The sequence below is a fragment of the Danio aesculapii genome, chromosome 23 (genome assembly GCF_903798145.1).
Source record: "Danio aesculapii chromosome 23, fDanAes4.1, whole genome shotgun sequence".
NCBI lineage: Eukaryota > Metazoa > Chordata > Actinopteri > Cypriniformes > Danionidae > Danio > Danio aesculapii.
In genome coordinates this window covers 47,297,247-47,320,689 of record NC_079457.1, presented here as the reverse complement: position 1 = coordinate 47,320,689, position 23,443 = coordinate 47,297,247, and the positions used below count along the sequence as shown (strand labels likewise).

At 39.0% G+C, this 23,443-nt stretch overlaps 1 protein-coding gene across 4 annotated transcripts in view; it reads left to right on the top strand.

Annotated features, from left to right (window-relative positions):
- cpeb2 (cytoplasmic polyadenylation element binding protein 2) overlaps positions 1 to 21,316 on the top strand; it is a 41,172-nt gene extending 19,856 nt beyond the window's left edge. The window contains exons 4-11 of one of the 4 annotated variants that reach the window (XM_056449537.1): positions 4,583 to 4,633; positions 10,132 to 10,155; positions 10,963 to 11,136; positions 13,200 to 13,289; positions 15,115 to 15,233; positions 16,730 to 16,844; positions 17,470 to 17,651; positions 20,515 to 21,316. In XM_056449537.1, coding sequence (XP_056305512.1) covers positions 4,583 to 4,633; positions 10,132 to 10,155; positions 10,963 to 11,136; positions 13,200 to 13,289; positions 15,115 to 15,233; positions 16,730 to 16,844; positions 17,470 to 17,651; positions 20,515 to 20,742 — 983 coding nt within the window. In that variant the 3' untranslated portion in view covers positions 20,743 to 21,316. The remainder of the gene's footprint in view (positions 1 to 4,582; positions 4,634 to 10,131; positions 10,156 to 10,962; positions 11,137 to 13,199; positions 13,290 to 15,114; positions 15,234 to 16,729; positions 16,845 to 17,469; positions 17,652 to 20,514) is intronic. The other 3 variants (XM_056449539.1, XM_056449538.1, XM_056449540.1) reach the window with 3 other exon arrangements.
- Positions 21,317 to 23,443: the final 2,127 nt, after the last annotated feature.

Genomic DNA, 23,443 nt, shown 5'->3' with positions numbered 1-23,443 from the left:
AACCCATCCTTAAACTTACCCATAATGTATATTACACCAGTTTCTAACTTTAACCCATCCTTAAACCTACCCATATACTACACTATACGTAACCTTAACTATCCCTTAAACTACTCATTTACTTCACCGGTCTCTAACCTTAACCCATCTTTAAACTTACACATACTGTATACTACACCAATCTCTAACTTTAACCCATCCTTAAACTACCCATATACTACACCTGTCTCTAACCTTAACTCATCCTTAAACTTATCCATTCTGTATACTACACCAATCTGTAATTTTAACCCATCCTTAAACTACCCATATACTACACCGGTCTCTAACCTTAACCCATCCTTAAACCTACCCATACTGTATACTACACCAATTTCTAACTTTAACCCATCCTTAAACTACCCATATACTACACCGGTCTCTAACCTTAACCCATCCTTAAACTTACCCATACTGTATGCTACACCAATTTCTAACTTTAACCCATCCATAAACTACCCATATACTACACCGGTCTCTAACCTTAACCCATTTACAAACTTGTCTATACTGTATACTACACCAATCTCTAACTTTAACCCATCTTTAAACTCCCATACGTGGTTCTTTACCCAATAAATAGTGACACCTACCTGCACACCTACCTGTACCAGTAAACCTATCTCTAACCTTAACTTAACCTAGGTACTAAGCACCCACACCACTTAACCTGATCCTAAGCACCCACACCCACAGGTCAAAATTGAGCTCATCTTGAAATTTGGTGAATTTTTCTAAAATCACGGCAACATTAGAAATAAATAATCTTTTGAAGGCCGTACACATTTAGGGTAGACCAGTTGTCCTTTGGGACAATTTTGACACACCAGCTTTAATACCATTTTTGCACCACATTACAGTACTGGCACACACCAACACACACACTGGTGTATACAGAAATCAAAGAAAACAGGAGGATTAAAACCAGGGTGCGATTTACAGGGGGGTTTGGGGAGAATTGACCCCCTGATTAATTCTCGATCCTCCCTAAAGGGGGTCAAACAAATCATAGAGGGTATGAGCTCTCTAAATTGTGAGAAACAGTTTGCTCTGATCTGTATCTTAAATAATAATATTAATAATTAAAATATTTAAATATACATGGCGTCACGGTGGCGCAGTGGGTAGCACAATCCCCTCACAGCAAAAAGGTCGCTGGTTCGATCCTCGGCTGGGTCAGTTGGAATTTTTGTGTGGAGTTTGGATGTTCTCTCGTGTTCGCGTGGGTTTCCTCTGGGGTGCTCCGGTTTCCCCCACAGTCCAAAGACATGCGGTACAGGTGAATTGGGTAAGCTAAATTGTCCGTAGTGTATGTGTGTGAATGAGTGTGTATGGATGTTTCCCAGAGATGGGTTGCAGCTGGAAGGGCATCCGCTGTGTAAAACATATGCTAGATAAGTTGGCGGTTCATTCTGCTGTGGCGACCCCAGATTAATAAAGGGACTAAGCCGAAAAGAAAATGAGTGAATGAATGATTATAGATTTGACCACCCCTATAACGGTTCATACCATTGTAAAAGTCTACACCAGAAAAATAATTCAACAGTCTGAAACCGGCAGATCTAGAGCGCCGACAGATGTGGGAAGCGTTCACAAGACACTTCTCTTGGTGTTTGTTTTTACACATAGCCTAAAAGTAAAGTCAGACTAGCTGAAGAAACTAATCATTATTGGAAATACTGTGAAACATTTCATCATTACATTACATCTTTTGGGAAATACTTTTACAAATTGACAGTAGGAGCTAATAATCTAGACTTCAACTGTACATTTGATCCACTGTATTATACAAACTAGCATCATACGGAAACATTTGACCACCTGTATGTCAATGTATAACTCGCACTCTGCTTAAGATACCACCAGCCATTTTTTACATTTCCTGTTAGACAGCTAAGATTATCAAGCGGTCAAATCAGCAGCATGCGTGTGGAATAGATCACAACACAGTAAACCCAGTGTTTACATCTGCAACACTGCCTGGGCCTCTGGATCGTCTTAAACAACCTCCTCATGCTTCTGACATGATTGAAAGTGAATTCCTCCTTGTCTTAAGTGCACATGTGGATGGGTCATGTGACAGAGCTTCAGATCATGTTTGCGTCAGTCATGTGATCGGGGTCAAACTTAAGGGTGACCTACTAACACAGCAACGCTAATTCATCTTTGCTAACAACTTTCCCTGCGAGAGAAACGGACTGTGTTTCAAAGCCTGTTGAGACTTATTGCTGTCCGCTGACTTTTAACTCAAAATCCTGAAGGTTATAAAATGGTGGACATAATGACTGTTTGCTCCAATGAAGATGAAACTATAATACAGATATAGATTTACAGACATAAACATGTGAGCTTCTTTCTACTGCTGAACACAAAAGAGGCTATTTTGTAAAACTGACAGCCATTGACTTCCATAGAATCTGTTGTCTTACTAAGGAAGTCAGTGCCCTACTGAAAAAAACTGCTTAAACCAGCCTAGGCTGGTTGGCTGGTTTTAGCTGGTCAACCAGGCTGGTTTTAGAGGGCATTTGGCCACTTCCAGGCTGGTTTCCAGCCATTTCCAGCCTGGTCTTGGCTGGTCAGGCTGGAAAATTACCAGCTAAAACCAGCTTGACCAGCCTGGTTTAAGCTGGACATAGCTGGTTTGGTTTTAGCTGGTCATCTCCCAGCCTGACCAGCTAAGACCAGGCTGGAAATGGCTGGAAACCAGCCTGGAAGTGGCCAAATGCCCTCTAAAACCAGCCTGGTTGACCAGCTAAAACCAGCCAACCAGCCTAGGCTGGTTTAAGCTGGGTTTTTTTCAGTACCGCACATGTTTCTAACATTCTTCCAAATATCTTCTTTTGTGTTCATCAGAAGAAAGAAATTCAAACTGGTTTGAGTAAATGATGACAGATTTAACTTTTCCCAACATTTTGCACTCTTGAAAGCCAGACGGAGTTTGATTGGATGTCTGTCTTTTTATTTTTTATTGGCTAAAAATATAATACTTTTAATAGTGATTGCAGTGATTTAGTTTTCTGTGACCTTAGTGTTATAGCTGTGATGTGGATTTTACTTCTCAGAGATCTAGAAGGATTATTTAAAGGATTAGTTTTACACGAAAATGAAAATTATCCCATGATTTACTCATCCTTGGGGTGTCCTATAAGTTTATATGACTTTCTTCTATCTGTCAAATTCAGTCTGAGCTATTTAAAATATATGTTGTGCTTTTCCAGCTCTACAATAGCAAGAGTTGGCTGATTTAATCAACAATCCCAAAAGAAGTCCAATAAAGTGCATCTATGTATAATACAAAGTGCCTTGCGTAACTCCAGGAGGTGAATTAAAGTCTCCTTTAGTGAATCTATCGGTTATTATGTGATAACCCTTCTGAAAAAACAGCTTAAACCAGCTTAGGCTGGTTGGCTGGTTTTAGCCGGTCAACCAGGCTGGTTTTAGAGGGGTTTTGGTCACTTTGGTCTTAAGCCATTTCCAGCCTGGTCTTAGCTGGTCTGGCTGGGAGATGACCAGCTAAAACCAGCTTGACCAGCCTAGCCAGGCTGGGAGCCCAGCCAAAACCTGCTATGTCCAGCCTGGTTTAAGCTGGTAATTTTCCAGTCTGACCAGCTAAGACCAGGCTGGAAACCGGCCTGGAAGTGGCCAAACCCCCTCTAAAACCAGGCTGGTCAACCAGCTAAAACCAGCCAACCAGCTTAGGCTGGTTTAGGCTGTTTTTTTCATTAGGGAAATATCCATTTTAAGTCTTTACAAACCATTTTGTGTAACATCTAGTCACCCATCATAATCTTCTTTGTTCATTAGCGCCATCAGCTGGACAGGAGTGTGTTTATCTCTCACAGGAGTGTGTGTTTGGGTATAAAACTAACCCTCTAAACTACTGTCATAAATACAACTACCTTAAGTTGTGTGAATGAGTCTTTAACAGCTGATTGTTAGCATCAAAGCAGCAGGTAAAACACTCTTTTTCATAAGGATGCATAGTTTGATTCTCTGTTGTTAGCATGTTGCTAAGAGACGAGCAAACAATGACCAACACATTTATTACAGTAGGCCTGCTTATTTAACATTAGCTATAAATGACTAAACAAAGTTCATTGTTAGCTCATGCTAAATCACAGTGGATTAACTAATGTTAGCAAGCATTTGTTAGTAAAAACATGGACAACACTAATGAAACCATAGGCCTACTGTAAAGTTGGCAACACATAATAATTGACATCATTTACTACTGGCGTATTACCTGCCTCTTATTATGATATTAACTGTTTATTAGCACTTATATATATATATATAGTGTGATCTTATTTTACAGCCCTAATCCAACACAACTACTATTAATAAGAAGTGAATTAGTAGTTTATTGAGCTAAAAGTTAATCAATGGTTTGTTAATATCGTGAATTGTTGGCTGTTAGTTTCTCACTGAGCTCACTGAGTTTGCTTGCGTAAAGATGCTCCCTACACGGGTCGCTCTGTAGGATTGTAGCTGTACGTTTGATCCTGCTTTCTCTCTCTCTCTCTGTTTCCTCTCTCATGTTCAGGCCATGTGGGATGCCCACACCCAGGCGCTGACGGCCTACTCATGCTCAATGGTAAATATGACAGTCGGCTTCAGTTTTGCGCTTTCCTTCTGTCTGTAATTTGATCACATTAAGAGGCCATCTTCAGAAGTGTCCAGCTAACGTGGGCCCGAGAGCATAGTTTTGATTATGCTGGTCATGGCTGCAGATTAAATGAGGGATTTGTTGAATCCTTGAAAGAATTGGTTGAGAATCTCTCCAGGTTTTGTTCTTTAATTTAATGTAATTTAGTTTCATTTTAATTTGATTATATATTTATTTAAATACATTTATTTATTTTTTATTCATTCATTAATTTTTTCTTCGACTTCACCACAGTGGAATGAACCGCCAACTATTCCAGCATATGTTTTTCACATTGGATGCCCTTCCAGCTGCAACCCAGTACTGGGAACTATATATATATATTTATTGCACGTATTTTCATTTTCAAAACAGAAAAACACAGTCAGTGTTGTGTCTAAACTTAAATCACTATATCAGACCTATATATAAAACACAAACTCATACAGGGATGTTTTTACTTTTATAACTTTGTTTTCATAAAATAAATTGAAAAAAATTTGTTGTTGTTTTTTTTTTGTTGAATGAATCAAACTTTTCTAGTTAGCTCAACTTACAGCAGAAAAACGAAATGAATATTAACAAATTTTCATGTAACTGTAAAAGAGTTGTGAAAAATTGTGATTAACTTATTTGAAATAAGTTAAAGTAACTTAATTGGGCCGGCACGGTAGCTCAGTAGTTCACAGGAAGAAAGTTGCTAGTTTGAGTCTCGGCTGGGTCAGTTGGCATATCTGTGTGGAGTTTGCATGTTCTCCCCATGTTGGCGTGGGTTTGCTCCGGGGAATTGGATAAATAAAATTTGGCCATAGTTTTTGAGTGTGTGTGTGTGAATGAATGTATGGATGTTTCCCAGTACAGGGTTGCAGCTGGAAGGGTATCCGCTGTGTAAAACATATGCCGGTTCATTCCGCTGTGGCGACCCCTGATAAATAAGGAATGAATGAACTTAACTGGGGGCAGCTTAATAGTTTTATATTCAATTCACTTAATTATTTAAAACTAATAAGTTATATTAATTTCTTCATATCGTCCAGCACGAATCGATTGTTTTCATACAATAGTCAGTGCTTTTGGACTCTTAAGACTTCTTTTTGTTTATTTATTTTATTTTTTCATGTATTTATATATTTATTTTTTATTTTATTGTATGTTTAGATCACTTGGTGGCAAAATATACTTTTAAAATGTTTTATAATTGACTCTTCTCTATAATCTGGATGTCCTCATCTCAGTTTAGAGCAGGGCTGGGCAAACTCAGTCCTGGAGGGCCGGTGTCCTACACAGTTTAGCTCTAACTCTAATCAAACACACCTGCTTATAGATTTCTAGTGATCTGAAGACACTGATTAGCATGTTCAGGTGTGTTTGATTGGTGTTGGAGCAAAACTCTGCAGGACACTGGCCCTCCAGGACCAAGTTTGCCCACCCCTGGTTTAGAGCATGGATTCTCAATCTGGGTCCTGGAGGTCCGCTGTCCTGCAGATTTTAGCTCTACCCCAATCAGATACACCTGGGCTAGCTAATCAAGCTCCTAACAGGCTTTCTAGAAGCATCTTTGTAGGTGTGTTGAGGCAAGTTGCAGCTAAAATCTGCTAGACCTCCAGGGCCAAGTTTGAGAAGTCCTGGTTTAGAGGCTTTCCTTTTGTCATTTTGCTGTGGTTTGGCTCACTTCCCTCTCTCTCCCCCGCTGCTGTTCTGTTTGTTTCTGTAAAAGTATGCTACACATATTTTATTCATTCATTTCTTTTTGGCTTAGTCCCTTTATTAATCAGGAGTCGCCACAGGGGAAGGAACCGCCAACTTATCCAGCATATGTTTTACGCAGCGAATGCCCTTCCAGCAACAACCCAGCACTGGGAAACACCCATACACTCCTGCAATCACACTCATACACTACGGCCAATTTAGCTTATTCAATTCACCTATAGCGCATGTGTTTTGACTGTGGGGGAAACCGGAGCACCCGGAGGAAACCCACATCAACACGGGGAGAACATGCAAACTCCACACAGAAATGCCACCTGACCCAGCCGAGGCTCAAACCAGAGACCTTCTTGCTGTGAGGCGATCGTGCTACCCACTACGCCACCGTGACACCCCACATATTTTATACATATTTTTATTCTGTTTACCATTATGTCAGTTTCACCTTGTGTGCATGGTGAATAACCCCAGCTGGCTGCGTTCAGACAGTAGGGCTTCATCTGTTTTAAGCCAGTGTGACTGAACTCTTCTTGTTGTGTTTGGCTGTATTGAGATCCGCTATGCTCAGTTTAGGTCACAGCCTCTAAAGCTGCGCTGGATTGTGCTTTTGCTCTCTTGCGATGGCATATTTCTGCAGCAGCTGTTGCGTTCCTTTTTTGGATAATGGGATCATCTTAGATTATACTCTAAAAATAACCGTCATTGTAGCCAAAGGGCTTCATTTGGCTTGCTTGTGTTTTTAATCAACGTTGTTTACTGACGCTAGCATCAGTAATGCCAGTCCGATCTGAGGAAACGAAACTAGTTTACGTTTTATCAGGTTAGTGGCTAATTCATATGAATTCATACGAGTTCAGTCATATGAATATGTACGATTTTAAAAAGGAGGCGTGGCACCCGACCCCACCCCTAAACCCAACCATTATCAGGGGATGAGCCAATCATACTAAATAGTACGAATTCATACGAATCAGCCACTAAATCAAAAAGTTACGAGTAGCCATGAGATGAGAGGGAATGCAGTTACTATTAGCAAATCTCAAACCTCTATTTTTAACTGGCTTGTTTAATGAAGTCACATGGCTTGATCTGAGCCATATTTAGAAAGAAGTTATACATCTCAGGAATAAACTAAGAATTTGTGTCCCCAATCTAAGGAGAGCGATAGGGGAGTTGCTAGACATAAAGCTCTACTGGGGCACCCCCCCCCCCCCCCTTAAAATAATTAAAAATAAATTAAGAAATCTTTTGTTTGAATAATAATTTAATTTGAATTGAATTCTACAGACAATTATAGAGAATACAGCAATGATATTATTAGTATTATCTGTTGTCTTAGACTTGACACATGGCAATTAAGTCTTACCTCATCATTCCTCCTTCCTCCTAAGCATATGCTTAGTATCACCCTCATATTATTAAAACTTCAGTTTTCAACTTGCAAAACTCACTGCATGCTGTCACCTCTTACACCGGTTTCACAACGCATGAGCGGCGCGTGAGCAGCAAGTACTTTTTATATATTTACCACGGTCTTTAGCCTCCTTGTTAGAGCAACCGACTCCCATGCGGAAGTTCGCCGGTTCGATCCCAGCCCGGAGCGGGTTGGGTGGTGTAGGATTGGCGGGGTTACATTTGTACAGATCACATGACTTTAAAGCACTTTCACTGGTGTCGGTCAGTTGATGCACTGGAGTGTGTGTGATGTGGAGAGAGTTTCAGGAGTAATGTGCTTTTAGGAATGACAGCAGTGCAGCTTAATTCTGGTTCTTCGCAAAAGATCACTGAACAAACAGTCTAATGGGCAAAATACCAAGCCGTTTTTTAAAGTGGTCATGACCTGAGATCTCAACTTTTACTTGAGCATTTGATATATAGAAGGTCATTGTACTAATAGAATATCATATAAGTTTCAGAGCTGAAATTCTCCTTGTTACTGAAATAACCGCTTTTATAGACCACAGGCCCAAAAAACACCAGATCCTGGAATGTTCCCGTTTATGATGTCATAAGCAGTTTAATCTCCCCCTCTGTCACGTGGTGGTGAATCACAAAACACAAAAATCCAAGTGCAGCAATTTATTTTGACAAAAACAAAGGGGTTCCTAATCTTGCACAGGAACTTTCAAACAAGATACAAAAATCTAGAACTGAGACCAGACAAAAGAACTAACAAGAATCCAAGAATAAGCATATACAAAACTAAATAACCAAACAAACATACCAGGCATGAGGGGCTAACAAAAGGCAACTAAAACACAAGACAGAAGGGTTTATAAAGACAGGGCTGTATTAACAAACAAGAAACAGCTGAAACAGGATACAATCAGAAGTGCAAAGGATTGTAGGAAATGAAGTTAAACTACAAAACAAGCTAGTGCCCTCAAGTGTCCAAAAGAGGGCATTGCAACTTGTAACACCCTCCACTGAATAATCTCAGTGCCTGATTCTGTAGCTTCCCCCACTAGTTCATCACAGTGGAACTCAGAGAAAAACAATAAAAAAGTTTGTTTATGACCACTTTAATGAAAGTATAAGAAGTGAGAATTTTATACATATATTTTTTATGTCATAACCACATCCATTACGACTGGTTTTGTAGACTCATATGTGTTCAGATATGCAATACAGCGTTTCAAATACATCGCCATCTACTGGCCTGACATGAAATATACAACAATTTTAGGTGTTTTTGGAAAACTGTGTGGACAGGGATTGCCGTTGCAATAGTAAACATTTGTCATTTTATATACACTACCTGACAAAAGTCTTATCTCCTATCCAAGTTTTAGGAACAGCAAATAATAACTTGACTTCTAGTTGATCATTTGGTATCAGAAGTGGCTTATATGAAAGGCGAAGGCCTCTAGATTACTAAAATAAAATATGATCATGCCTTGATTATGAATGATTTGATTAGGACAGTGCGGTCTGACTCTGCTTAGACTAAAGTCTGCTCACTGAACCTTCAATAATGTCCAGTATAGAATATGTGCTCATGCTGCAGTGGAAACAGAATGAATATTGTGTCTGACTCCATCATGAGCTTGGAGGACTGCATCCATACATCTCTGCAATGACTCAAATCACTGATTAATAAAGTCATCTGGAATGGCAAAGAAAGCCTTCTTGCAGGACTCCCAGAGTTCATCAAGATCCTTTGTCTTCATCAACGCCTCCTCCTTCATTTTACCCCAGACGTGCTCAATAATGTTCATGTCTGGTGACTGGGCTGGCCAATCCTGGAGGACCTTGACCTTCTTTGCTTTCAGGAGCTTTGATGTGGAGGCTGAAGTATGAGAAGGAACTTTCCCATTACTGGGTTATGGCTGGAAGGGCATCCGCAGCGAAAAACAAATGCCATAGTAGTTGACGGTTCATTCTGCTGTGGCAACCCCTGATATATCAGGGACTAAGCTGAGGAAAATGAAAGAATGAACTACATGTATACTTTCTATATGGTTAAGGTTAGGATGAGGGGTAGGTCCAGGGTTAGTTTCATGTAATTATGCATAATTAGGTGTAAATTATAAGTACACAGAGCATGTGTAACAAGGACAAGTTATAATAAATAGTGTTCCCAAGAAGATCCCATTTATAGGCCAAGGTCATTCAGACCATGAAAATCATCTGTAGTGAATGTTTCATGACTGAACGTGTGCCTATATTTACACAATCATGAAGTATGACCTGGAGCCGCGTGTTTCATAGTGTTCTGTGTTGTTTTTATTCACATGCAGCCAGGAGCTATGGCAGACGACGAGGTAAAATACAGTTCTTTGAGCTCTCTGTGTTCGCATGGCAGCATTCTGTGTGTTTGTGTACAGTGTGTGTTTGTGAGTAAAGCTGCTCTTTGAGTATTCATTGACCATTAGCAACAACAATTTTTCAACAAGTATGCATGTATAAAGTAATAAAGTGCTCTGATTTGAGTCGGGCTGCTGATAAACCTGTCAGAGTTTATTCTGTGATAACAACCTCCTGAATTTACTTTGAATGAACAAACGCTGGAACGTCGTGACTGACCAATCAGAATCAAGTATTTCAAACAGCCGTGCGATAAATATTTATAACAATAAAGTACAAGTAGTTTTTGCTTTGTTTTGAAGTGTGTGTCAGCAGTCTGAATATAACCAGCTCATAATAGTAAATATGTGATCATTTTATTTGTTGTAATGACTCTTGATATAAACAGTCTGCAGAAACACTTTGATTGACGTTCTCCCTTTGTACGTGTCATCAGAAGTGTGAAAGAGGCCCCGCCCACTAGTGACCATCTCTCCCTCATTAGTATAGGACGTTATTCTTGTTTTTGAATCTGCCACTATGCTGACACACAGGCATCTGTAGCTCCACCCTCTTTTGAAAAGAGCACAATCTCATTTGAATTTAAAGCGACAGTCACCAAAAACTCCACAGTTAGGATCAAAGCCTTAAACTGGCACTTTTAAAGAGTTATAAGATATTATCTGTGTGGTATTTTGAGCTGAAACTTCACATACACACACTCTAGGGACTAGGCACTCTTGGGTTGTTCTCATATAAGATGTGGTCTGTTTTTTTTTCTGCAGGACGTTCTTCACTCTTTCCCATTGATGACGGTTTACTGGACGATGGGCATGGGAATCAGGGCGTCCCGGGTGTGTTGGGCTCTCCTCACTGTTACCCGCATCAGAACGGCGAGCGCATCGAGAGGTTTTCCAGGAAAGTGTTTGTGGGCGGCCTGCCTCCTGACATCGACGAAGGTTTGTTTCAGACGCCACTTCTACTCTTGGGATTGAAATTATAAGTGTGTCATTACATTTTCATCGATTTTAATCATTTAATGTACATCTTAATATATAATTAACAACCTTGCATTATTTCTAATAAATTCTGGGTACTTTAAACCCAAATTGGCTAATAATTCTGAATTCAACTGAACACATTTGTTGTGCGAAGCTCTCAGTCCTGTCCTGAGGCGTCTGAAATCTCTCTGCCATCTCCTGATAACACAGAAAACCCCAAATCTCCAGCCAGAGCAGATCTGCACACAAAATGGCTGCCGCTGATCTAGGAGGCTGATTTACTTTCTGCGCAGGGAGAATCTGAACACGTATCAGTGAAGAATTCACAATGCAGATACAGGATATTCAACAGGCAGAATTGGGCACGTTGCTTCCAAAATGTGACTCGTTATGTATTATGAGTTACTGTCAATTGAATTTAATTAGCTATGTTACAACATTATAAATGTAATCATAGGCGGAGCATGTGTAAGGCTGGGGAAGGCTTAGCCTCCCCCTGGCCAGAGACCACAGAGATAGCAGCAAAGAAAAATCTGCATTGAAAACATGTGTGAGGCGTAATATGAATGTAATTTCATGTTGATGATAACACAACACTTTAGCTACTGTAAGTTTGTCAATCAAATTTAAAGTCCCCCTCCGCACAGAAATGGAACTGTCCAACCCCGCATGTTGCACTGATGAGCGCTGTTTATTACTGGAGTTCGCAGCTGCTCTGAAAATCAAACCAAAAGTGCTGGCCAGCGGACTATTCTGATTTGCTGGTCAAGGACATCAGTAATAAAACGACAAATTAGTATTACGAGAGAGGTTTAATGACATATTATTCTAGTTTAATTTGTTTTCAGCATTAAATGAAATTGATAGTTTCATTTTAACATAGTCTCTTCTACTTCACACCGCTGAGGTGGTCATCGTCATTGTAGTATATGCTGTTGTTAGGGTAGGGAAATGTCCTCGAGCCGGGATTCGAACTCGAGACGCCCTGATGTGCTACTGCACTATATGTACTGAACTATCTGCTGCTGCTTTCAGTATGGCAATAAATGTAATGTAAAACGGTGTTTAAACTCACATTGGTAGCATTTTAGCACTGAATAAAGCACATAATCAGTACCTGAGGTGGTCATCGTCATTGTAGTATATGCTGTTGTTAGGGTAGGGAAATGTCCTCGAGCCGGGATTCGAACTCGAGACGCCCTGATGTGCTACTGCACTATATGTACTGAACTATCTGCTGCTGCTTTCAGTTGTATGGCAATAAATGTCATGTAAAACGGTGTTTAAACTCACATTGGTAGCATTTTAGCACTGAATAAAGCACATAATCAGTACCTGAGGTGGTCATCGTCATTATAGTATATGCTGTTGTTAGGGTAGGGAAATGTCCTCGAGCCGGGATTCGAACTCGAGACGCCCTGATGTGCTACTGCACTATATGTACTGAACTATCTGCTGCTGCTTTCAGTTGTGTGGCAATAAATGTCATGTAAAACGGTGTTTAAACTCACATTGGTAGCATTTTAGCACTGAATAAAGCACATAATCAGTACCTGAGGTGGTCATCGTCATTATAGTATATGCTGTTGTTAGGGTAGGGAAATGTCCTCAAGCCGGGATTCGAACTCGAGATGCCCTGATGTGGTACTGCACTATATGTACTGAACTATCTGCTGCTGCTTTCAGTTGTGTGGCAATAAATGTCATGTAAAACGGTGTTTAAACTCACATTGGTAGCATTTTAGCACTGAATAAAGCACATAATCAATACCTGAGGTGGTCATCGTCATTGTAGTATATGCTGTTGTTTTGACACAACATCGCGGAAATAGAAACGGTTTCTAAATTAGAAATTCCACACGTTGCAGATGCTCAAATAGGACAAAAACTCCTTTTAACATGGAGAAGATAGCTTTTATCATGTGTCATGTGTATTTAGGACACAGTGTGATAGTCCAGCATGATGACGATGTGTGTTTCTTTGCTCTTTGTGTGATTTCTCTCTCTTTTCTTTCACACAGATGAAATCACAAGCAGTTTTCGGCGCTTTGGGCACCTGGTGGTTGATTGGCCACACAAAGCAGAGAGCAAGTCTTACTTCCCCCCTAAAGGTACGACTAGAAAAACAGCACATTTACAGCTTACAGAAATACAGGGTCATTTACATTTACACTACCGGTCAAAAGAGTGGGGTCAAGTTATTTATTTTTTTTGCATGTTTTTTTTTTAAGAAAAGTATTATGTTTATCAAGGCGGCATTTATTAAATGTTAAAAACTTAATAAATTGTTAAATATGCCTTATATAACAATTATATGAAGGACAGTGTTTAGGCAGAAAGCGAAGTTGGATAGAGAATGAGGGGTGTAGGGTAGGGAAATGTCCTCGAGCCGGGATTCGAACTCGAGACGCCCTGTCGACGCACTAACCACTAGGCTATTGCGCCAACTAAGCTAACGTAACAACGTCATGCTAACAAACAAATGATCAAAAGAAATATATTAATGCAATTCTGATATATAAAATAGGAACTGATGTTCATTGCTTAACTTATTAACTTATTATGAATATATATTCATATTGTTCAATTACAATGATTTATATATATATATATATATAATAATATATTAATAATATATTATTAATATTATTATATAATAATATATTATTATTATTATTATTATTTATTTGTATTTTTTCTTGTCAATTAATTTTGTGGCTAAAAAGTATTGGTTCAGGCATCAGTATCGTTTATCGATTAAGCACCAGTATCGAAAAAAACCTAAACGATACCTAACCCTAGTAAAAGTGAGGAATTACTTTTACGGTTTGTACCGTATTGTTAACGGTAAAATACTGGCAACCCCTGCTGCCGTTTTTTTACCATAAATTTTACGGATTTATTGATTACACGTTGAAGGATTTTAAGATGCTGATCACCGTTAAACATGTTTTGTGAACAGAGTCCATTACAGATCTTTCTTTTATGCCAAATCTCATTAGTATATTAAGTGACGATCATGTTCCATCAAGACATTTTGTAAATGTGCTACTATAAATACATCAAAACTCAATTCTTGATTAGATATGTGCATCGCTAAGCACTTCATTTAAACAGCTTCAATGGCAGGCCCTTAGCCGTATTCTTTTTTGCTGTTATTACACAATTTTTGCATTTATTTATGAGATTTAAATACTGTATTTTAGTGAAAATTACATTTTTAAATATTTATTTACTAATATGTATTAAAACTGTTAAGGCTTTACGTTACAGTTTTACACACAGTGTTATAACATCAGTGTTTTAAATCTACAATTCTGAATAAAGGAATATAAATACGGTGGTGCAGTAGGTAGTGCTGTCTCCTCACAGCAAGAAGGTTGCTGGTTCGAGCCTCTGCTGGGTCACTTGGGGTTTCTGTGTGGAGTTTGCATGTTCTCCCTGCGTTCGCGTGGGTTTCCTCCGGGTGCTCCGGTTTCCCCCACAGTCCAATAACATGCAGTACAGGTGAATTGGGAAGCCTAAATTGTCCGTAGTGTATGTGTGTGAGTGAGTGTGTATGGATGTTTCCCAGAGATGGGTTGTGGCTGGAAGGGCATCCGCTGAATAAAACGTGTGCTGGATAAGTTGGCGGTTCATTCCGCTGTGGCGACCCCGGATTAATAAAGGGACTAAGCCAAAAATGAATGAATGGATGGAATATAAATATGTTTAGGGAAATGTTTGTGTTCAGTAGCCTACTACAGTACACATGTAACAGACCATCCACCTATCATAAAAAACCCTAATATTCCAGTTTGTAAAACTTTAATTATTGTAAAACTGTAGCCTATTGTTACTTGTTAGGCAAATAATCTGCATTCAACGTTCCTTAGAATTCCTTTGAATATAGAGCATACTGATCGAGTGTGTGTCTGTGTGCGTGTTTGTGTGTAGGTTACGCTTTTCTCCTGTTCCAAGAGGAGACTTCAGTTCAGGCCCTGATCGAAGCCTGTCTGGAGGAGGATGGCAAACTCTACCTGTGTGTGTCCAGTCCCACTATCAAAGACAAGCCTGTGAGTCTACACACACACATGCACATTTTATACCTTCATGAGAGGGCTGGAAACACGGGTTTATTCTAATGGGTCACACAGTTTTCATCCTGCCCTCACTATAGTATCATTTCCAACTCCAAACAGACTTCATTTCGCTCTGGTTTTGCCCTTAATGGCGACCAGTGTGATTCTCTGATTTTGATTTAAAGGGGCCGTTGAAAATGAACATTTCCTCAGCATTTACTCGCACTCAAGTGGTTGAAAACTTCTGTCGAACACAAAAGAAGATATTCTGAAGAATGTTGAAGAAAGCAGCCATTTACTATATACTATATTGTAGTCAATGGCTGGGTTTTTTCAGCATTCCTAAGTGTTTCTTCCTTTGTGTTCAGCAGAAGAGAGAACACCAACCTGATTTGACCAAGTAGGACATGTTAATATATTAACATCTAAGTTGATCCTGGAACAACATACCAATCAGCCAATCAGAATTAAGGGATATGTTTAACATTTATGTTAAGTTTAGGCTTACGGTTAGCTTTATGTACTTCTACATGATTGTTATCTAACTATTATTCCCCTCTGATTTTGGCAATCATTTACAGATATGGTTGTGTTTAGGGGTGGGGAATAGGTATGGATTACATTTTCCAAAAACAATGATGTTCCAGGATCAACATAGATGTTAATGCAGGATCGTGCAAAATCATGACGTGGGAAGGGAGAGGATACAAGTGGAGGATGAGGAAATGATGACAGAATTTAATTGTTTTTTTTTTTGGGGGGGGGGGGGGGTGATCTGTCCCTTTAAGGACTTCTATTTATTTAATTCATTCATTCATTCATTTTCTTTTCATTCATTTGCTTAGTCCCTTTATTAATCTGGGGTCGCCACAGCGGAATGAACCGGCAACTTATCCAGCATATGTTTTATTCCAGCTGCAACCCAACACTGGGAAACACCCATGCACTCTTGCCTTCACACTCATACACTACAGCCAATTTAGTTTACCCAGTTCACCTATAGTGCATGTCTTTGGACTGTGTTTATTTCACTTCCACAGTTTTCAGCTTTACTCTGCTTCATACTACCATGATAATAAGTATTGAATACTATAGCTGAACCATCAACATGATTTCCGCAAGATGTAACGAAGACCGCAACTCCCATGATTCCACACACAGTCACGCCCATATCAAACTACACCTTTGTTTGTTGTGAATATAAGCCCTCTAGTGGTGAACATTACATACTGTGCCTTTAAAAGTGCATTTTTGATCCACCTATATATGTATATATGTATTATATGTAGCTGCAAATTGACTTGTATTGCTGTTGAGTTTTGGTTATTGAAGTTACCGCTAAATGTATTTACAGTAGAATATACTTAAGTTTGTATGTAAAATCTATACTAAATTGCACGTCTAATGATGTGAGGACACTGGATGAAAACCTCTTTTGTACAAGATTATCTTTCTTCTGTTCCCATTGTTGCGGATCTGTGTGGTTTCAGGTCCAGATTCGCCCGTGGAACCTGAGTGACAGCGATTTCGTGATGGACGGATCTCAGCCGCTGGACCCTCGTAAGACCATCTTTGTAGGAGGAGTGCCACGTCCACTGAGAGCTGGTATGACACATGTTTTTCTCTAAACGGTTGAGTTTGGCCATGTTTTTAATCCATTCAGGAAATCTCATGGTCTGGTGGGAGCACTTTTAGCTTAGCTTAGCATACATCACTGAATCGCATTAGACCATTAGCATCTCGCTCATAAATGAGCAGAGTTTCAATATTTTTCCTTTTTAAAGCTGGACACTTTTGTACAATTGTTTATTTATCAGGAGTCGCCACAGCGGAATGAACCGCAGACTATTCCAGCATGTTTTACACAGCGGATGCCCTTTCAGCTGCAACCCAGCCCTGGGAAACACCCATGCACACTCATTCACACATGCACTCATACACTGCGGCCAATTCAGTTCATTCAATTCTCCTATAGCGCATGTGTTAGGAAAACCGGAGCACCTGGAGGAAACCCACGCCAACACGGGGAGAACATGCAAACTCCACACAGAAATGCCAACTGGCCCAGCCAGGACTTGAACCAGCGACCTTCTTGCTGTGAGGTGACAGTGCTAACCACTGAGCCACCGTGCCACCCAATATGACAGCTGAACTTCTTTAATTTAATAAACCTCATCATGTTTTGCACTACAACTAAAACGTTTGCTTGCTTTGTTTACCTGTTGTGCAGTGGAGCTGGCCATGATCATGGACCGCTTGTATGGTGGAGTGTGTTATGCCGGGATTGACACTGACCCAGAGCTGAAATACCCAAAGGGGGCAGGGCGTGTGGCCTTCTCCAATCAGCAGAGTTACATCGCTGCCATCAGCGCCCGATTCGTCCAGCTGCAGCACGGAGACATCGACAAACGGGTAAACACACCACACCACACTACTCGCAGATAGTACACTTACAATTTCTAAAGTGTGTAGTATGCATACTGTGGATTTATTTATTAGGGTGCAAGCCCAATCTAAGGATTATTATTATTATTGTTATTGTTATTATTATTATTATTATTATTATTATTATTATTATTATTATTTTATTATTATTATTTTTTATTATTATTAATTATTATTATTATTATTATTATTTTACTATTATTATTATTATTAATATTATTGTTTTATTATTATTATTATTTGATTATTAGTACTATTTATTATTATTATTATTATTATTATTATTATTTTATTATTATTATTATTATTATTATTATTATTATTATTATTATTATTTTATTTGTTATTTTATTATTATTATTATTATTATTATTATTATTATTGTTATTATTATTATTATTATTATTATTTATTATATTATTATTATTATTATTATTATTATTATTATTATTATTATTATGAGTCATTTATTATTATTATTCTTATTATTATTATTATTATTATTATATTATTATTTTATTATTATTATTATTATTATTATTATTTTATTATTATTATTATTATTATTATTTTATTATTATTATTATTTTATTATTATTATTATATTATTATTATTATTATTATTATTATTATTATTATATTTATTATTATTATTATTATTATTATTATTATTATTATTATTATTATTATTATTATTATTATTTAAGGTTCACGCTCGGAAACTCTTGATTCTTTGCATATGATGGAACCCACAGCTATTAGGGCCAGACAGAGTTTCACATGGATGGGGTGTAAAGGTCTCTGCAGCACATGCTGTTTGACCCACAGTCCCAGAAATTCACACACATGTAGATCTCATCATCACGAACAACTTTCTTGCTCGCAGTCAGCGCTCTGCAAAACAAGAAGTTCAAGGTTGTTTGAAAAAACACATGCTCTAGAATTTGAAATACTCCACCCAGACAATGTAGTTTTCAGAACTTTTCAGAAAGCCACAGTGCAAATCATGTACTAAAACCAACCAATCAGCTTCACACTGCACTCAAAATTTGTATTTTTTTATGCTCGTTCAAACTACTTATTTAAAATGAGCTGAAACAACACAATTCTTGAGATTTCATTGGGACAACTTAAATTTTTAACATTCAATCCACATAAATTTGTTGTGGATTGTGAATGAATTGTGTGGAACCCTGCATTTTTTATAGTATATAAATCAGGCGTTCCCAAACTTTTCAGCTCGCAACCCCCAAAATAACAACTCCAGAGACTTGCAACCCCCACTATCCTTAAAGGTGGTTATAAACATACAAACATTGCACACACACACCACTAGGAACTATATAAACAAGCTTATTGACAGTCTAGGAACCATATCATTTTTTATAGTAATTTGTTTAATAGCATATTAATTTTATATGAGAATGGTGGGCAATGTTTACAACTCAAGACTATTCTTGGTTTAAATTTTGGAGACCTGGAGTCTCTATGTTCAGTCGTGGCCTTTATTTTTAATGTATGTGAGTGCCGTAAAGGTCTCAAAGTATATCATTGTGCTGTAAAATCAATCGGTTGCAACTAACACTATTGCTGTGACATTAATCTAGCATAGTAACCCCAGGGCTCGCAATCCAATGGAAAAGGAGTTGAAAGGCTGACGGCTTTTATTTGCATGTTGTTTTTTATGTAACTATTAAATACTACTTTTATTTGTAGGTTTTGGATAAAATATGGTATATGCAGACATCCCAACTTGGGACAAGTCTATTCCGGGGGAGACCGAGATGATTGCGGAAGGTTGCGGGAGATCTGTAAAATCTAGTTTGGGGAGTGCTACATATCTGAAAAGTGAAGGGGGGGGTGGGGGGAGACGCAATTTCCGAGAGGTTCTCATTCGTTTGCGGCATCCGGGAGTCTCCATGTATTTGCGGGAGACTCTCGGAACTTCCGGGAGAAGGATGTCTGTATATGATATTTTTGGAAATCACCAAGCGACCCCCGCTTATTGTCTCGCGAATCCCCAGGGGGTCCCGACCTCCACTTTGGTAACGACTGCTCTAAATGTATTATACACATTTCAGTAATAAAGGTGGTCTAGCTACCTCAGACAAACACAAAGCTACCAAATATCGCAGTGCATTGACATTTCCTCCATGAATAAAACTCGTATCAGAGCTACAGTGTTTGTCAGTGGTGGATCCTTGGAGAGCACAGTTGATTGGTGGTTGCTTAAATAGGTAAAGTGAGGCAACTTGCATGCAATTTTTGAAGCGAAATGTGAACAGACCCTTGAGTAAAGCATCCAAATCTTGTTTCTTTTCAAATTTATTAATATTAATAATATAAATCATGAGTGTCACGGTGGCGCAGTGGGTAGCACAACCGCCTCACAGCAAGAAGCTCGCTGGTTCGATCCTCAGCTGTGTCAGTTGGCATTTCTGTGTGGAGTTCGTATGTTCTCCCCATGTTCGCATGGGTTTCCTCCGGGTGCTCTGGTTTCCCCCTCAAGTCCAGTGACATAGGTGAATTGGGTGAGCTAAATTGGCTGTAGTGTGTGAGTGTGAATGAGAGTGTATGGGTGTTTCCCAGTGATGGGTTGCAGCTGGAAAGGCATTCGCTGCGTAAAACATGCTGGATAAGTTGGCGGTTCATTCCGCTGTTGCGACCCCAGATTAATAAGGGACTAAGCCGAAAAGAAAATGAATGAATTATAAATCATCACATTATAGTCTATATAACATACACACACTTAGTTAGTGTACTTACTACTTTGTAAGCTTCCTCAGAATAGCCCAGGGTAACAGTGTTGGTGTGTATTTGTGTGTTGCAGGTGGAGGTGAAGCCGTACGTGCTGGACGATCAGCTGTGTGACGAATGCCAGGGAGCGCGCTGTGGTGGAAAGTTTGCGCCGTTTTTTTGCGCCAACGTGACCTGCCTGCAGTATTACTGTGAGTTCTGCTGGGCAAACATCCACTCCCGCGCCGGCCGCGAGTTTCACAAGCCGCTGGTCAAAGAGGGAGCCGACCGACCGCGCCAGATACACTTCCGCTGGAACTAAAGATGCCGATGATAGACCAAGCAGAAATAACACGTCTGTTGCGGGATTAAAAAAAACAACAGAAAAAAAGATGCTTAGTTTGGCCCCAAGCTGTCAGTATAGAGTACATAACCGTATACAGTATATAGAGAATATATATGACTATAAATATATTAATATATCTTTATCTTTTGTAGCAGCCAGAAACACTACAAGCCTCAGTTTATTTCACCAAACCACTTCTTTCTCCTCCCTCCCTGTACATCTCAGGCTCGGAACAGAGTTTTTTTTTTTTGTGGTACGTTTGTTTTGTTTTTTTAAAGGAGATTAAGAAAAAAAGAGATTTTTTTGTAGTTTTTTCAAATTATTTTTATATGTGAGATTTATCGAGTAGAATCGAGAATGTTTTTCGCTTGGGGGGGCAGCCTGTGCGTTCTGTTCATTCGTTCTGTGTGTCCGTCTGCTGCTAAATCCCCCCCTAGTGGGCAAAGTGCGCAATTGTCTCTGGAAAACCCTTGACGACGTAATCTAAGATGCCTGCCCTGGATCTCGAACCAAAGGTAGCAAAATGCGCGGCCTCAAAACGAGATGCTTGCCGCTGAATATATATATATATATATATATATATATATATATATATATATATATATATATATATATATATATATATATATATATAAATATAAATACAAAATAACGAAGAAAAAAAAACTAAGTAATATTTCCCCCTGATGTTTCACTCCAATGTGCTCTTAGCAGGAATAGGAATGATTCAATAATTAATTACTGAGACTTTCCATTTTCCACTGGCAAAAAAAACGAGATAAAAGACAATACCTCAGAACATTAATCTGGCTTGTTATTGCTCTACTTTTGCAATTTAATCACAAGCTATAGAAGAAGCTTTGCTGCTATATAGGATATAACGAATAGATAGTGTCGGTGTTCTATGTAATGCCATTGTGACGTCACTGGCGATGTCATACACAGAGATGCAGTCCGTTCCCTCTCGCACGGAAACACAGAATGTGAAAACTTACATGCATGTTTGTGGCTGTACATCATTTGCATGCAGTGTAAAGGTTACCAGCACATATAAGAAAGAAAAAAACACAACAAACAAACATGCATATACGACAAATAAACGATAAAAAAGGAATCTATGTAGCATGAGGTGATAAAAGGTCAAACTCTTAGATTTAAGATAATCAATACTAATGATGAAAGGAAAAAAAAACACTGTAAAAATTCTTCGTAAGATCCTTTGCATGCGTCGTTGTGATGATTCCTTTATGAACTTATTACGAGAGAAGTGACGTTAGTTTTTAGCGTAGTGAGTTCTGCCATTTTGTAACTTGATAATTAGTCAAGAGACGGTGTGCTGTCCTGTGGTTTTTGTGTCTCGTCTTCGTGCAGTGTGAGTCTAGTTATCAATTGAGGTTTCAGTTCGATTTAAACTCTAGAGGATCTCCAGAACCTCTCCGCATTTAATCCTTCCTGAACACCCCTGAATACCACCCCTCTTTTACGATAGTCGCAGGACAAGAGCGTTTTCCCTGGTAGCTTCTGATGTATGTAATTCATAGGGAATTGTGTAGGAATCATACACATTGTCGCTGTCTGTGTGTGGGCGGAGCCTATCTCGACATTTCGAACCAAACGGCACCCTCTTTTTACGATAATCGCTCAAGTGGAGACCAAGAGTGGTATCTCCAATATATATAGCTTGTAGGAATTTCTGAACGTTTTGTACCTGTTTTCACTGTGTGACCGGAGCCTAGTTCCGTGTTTCGAACACCGCTGAATGCCACCTTATTTTTGCAATACTCCCTCAAGTGCAGGACAAGAGCATTTTCTGTAGTAGCTCCAATATTTGTAGTTCATGCGAATTAGGGAAGGAATCCTACCGATTGTTATTGTTTTGTGTGGAAGGTGTCTAGCTCCACATTTCAAAACCCCTGCCCTGAATTGCCACCCCTTTTAGGGTAGTCACTCAAGCACAGCACAAATGTTTACTGTGGTATATCTAAGTATATATAGTTAGTGGGAATTCGCAAAGAAATCGTACCTGTAATCGTACCATTCTGAGTCTGGGCGTAACCTGGTTCTGTTTCATCCCCTCCCCCCCTTAAAATGCCACTGATTGTTATTTCCCCCGCTGAATTTTACGAAAGTTGCTCTAGTGTGGGACAGGAGTGTTTTCCCTAGCTTCTGAAATGTGTAAATCATAGAGATTTGATAAGAAATTGTAACCGTGGTTGTTGTCTGTGATTAGGCCTATTTCCACATTTCGAAAAACCTGAAGGTCACCTCTCCTTTACAGTAGTCGCTTGAGCGCTGCACAAGCTTGTTTTTGTGGTAGCTACACTATATGTAGTGGGTAGGAATTCGAGAAGAAATTGTATCTGTTATCACTGTCTGTGTGAGGGCGGAGCCTAATTTAACATTTGAGAAAAGCCTGAACACCACCCCTGATTTACGATACTTGCTGGAGTGTAGGACACACAAGTTTTTGTGGTAGCTCCACTACACTACCTTACAAAAGTCTTGTCATCTATCCAAGTTCTTCTAGTTGATCATTTGGTATCAGAAGTGGCTTATATGAAAGGCGAAGGCCACTAGATGACGCTTATTTTACCAAAATAAAATCTGATCATGTCTTGATTTTGAATGATTTTATTAGGACAGTAAGGTCTGACTCTGCTCAGACTAAAGTCTGGTC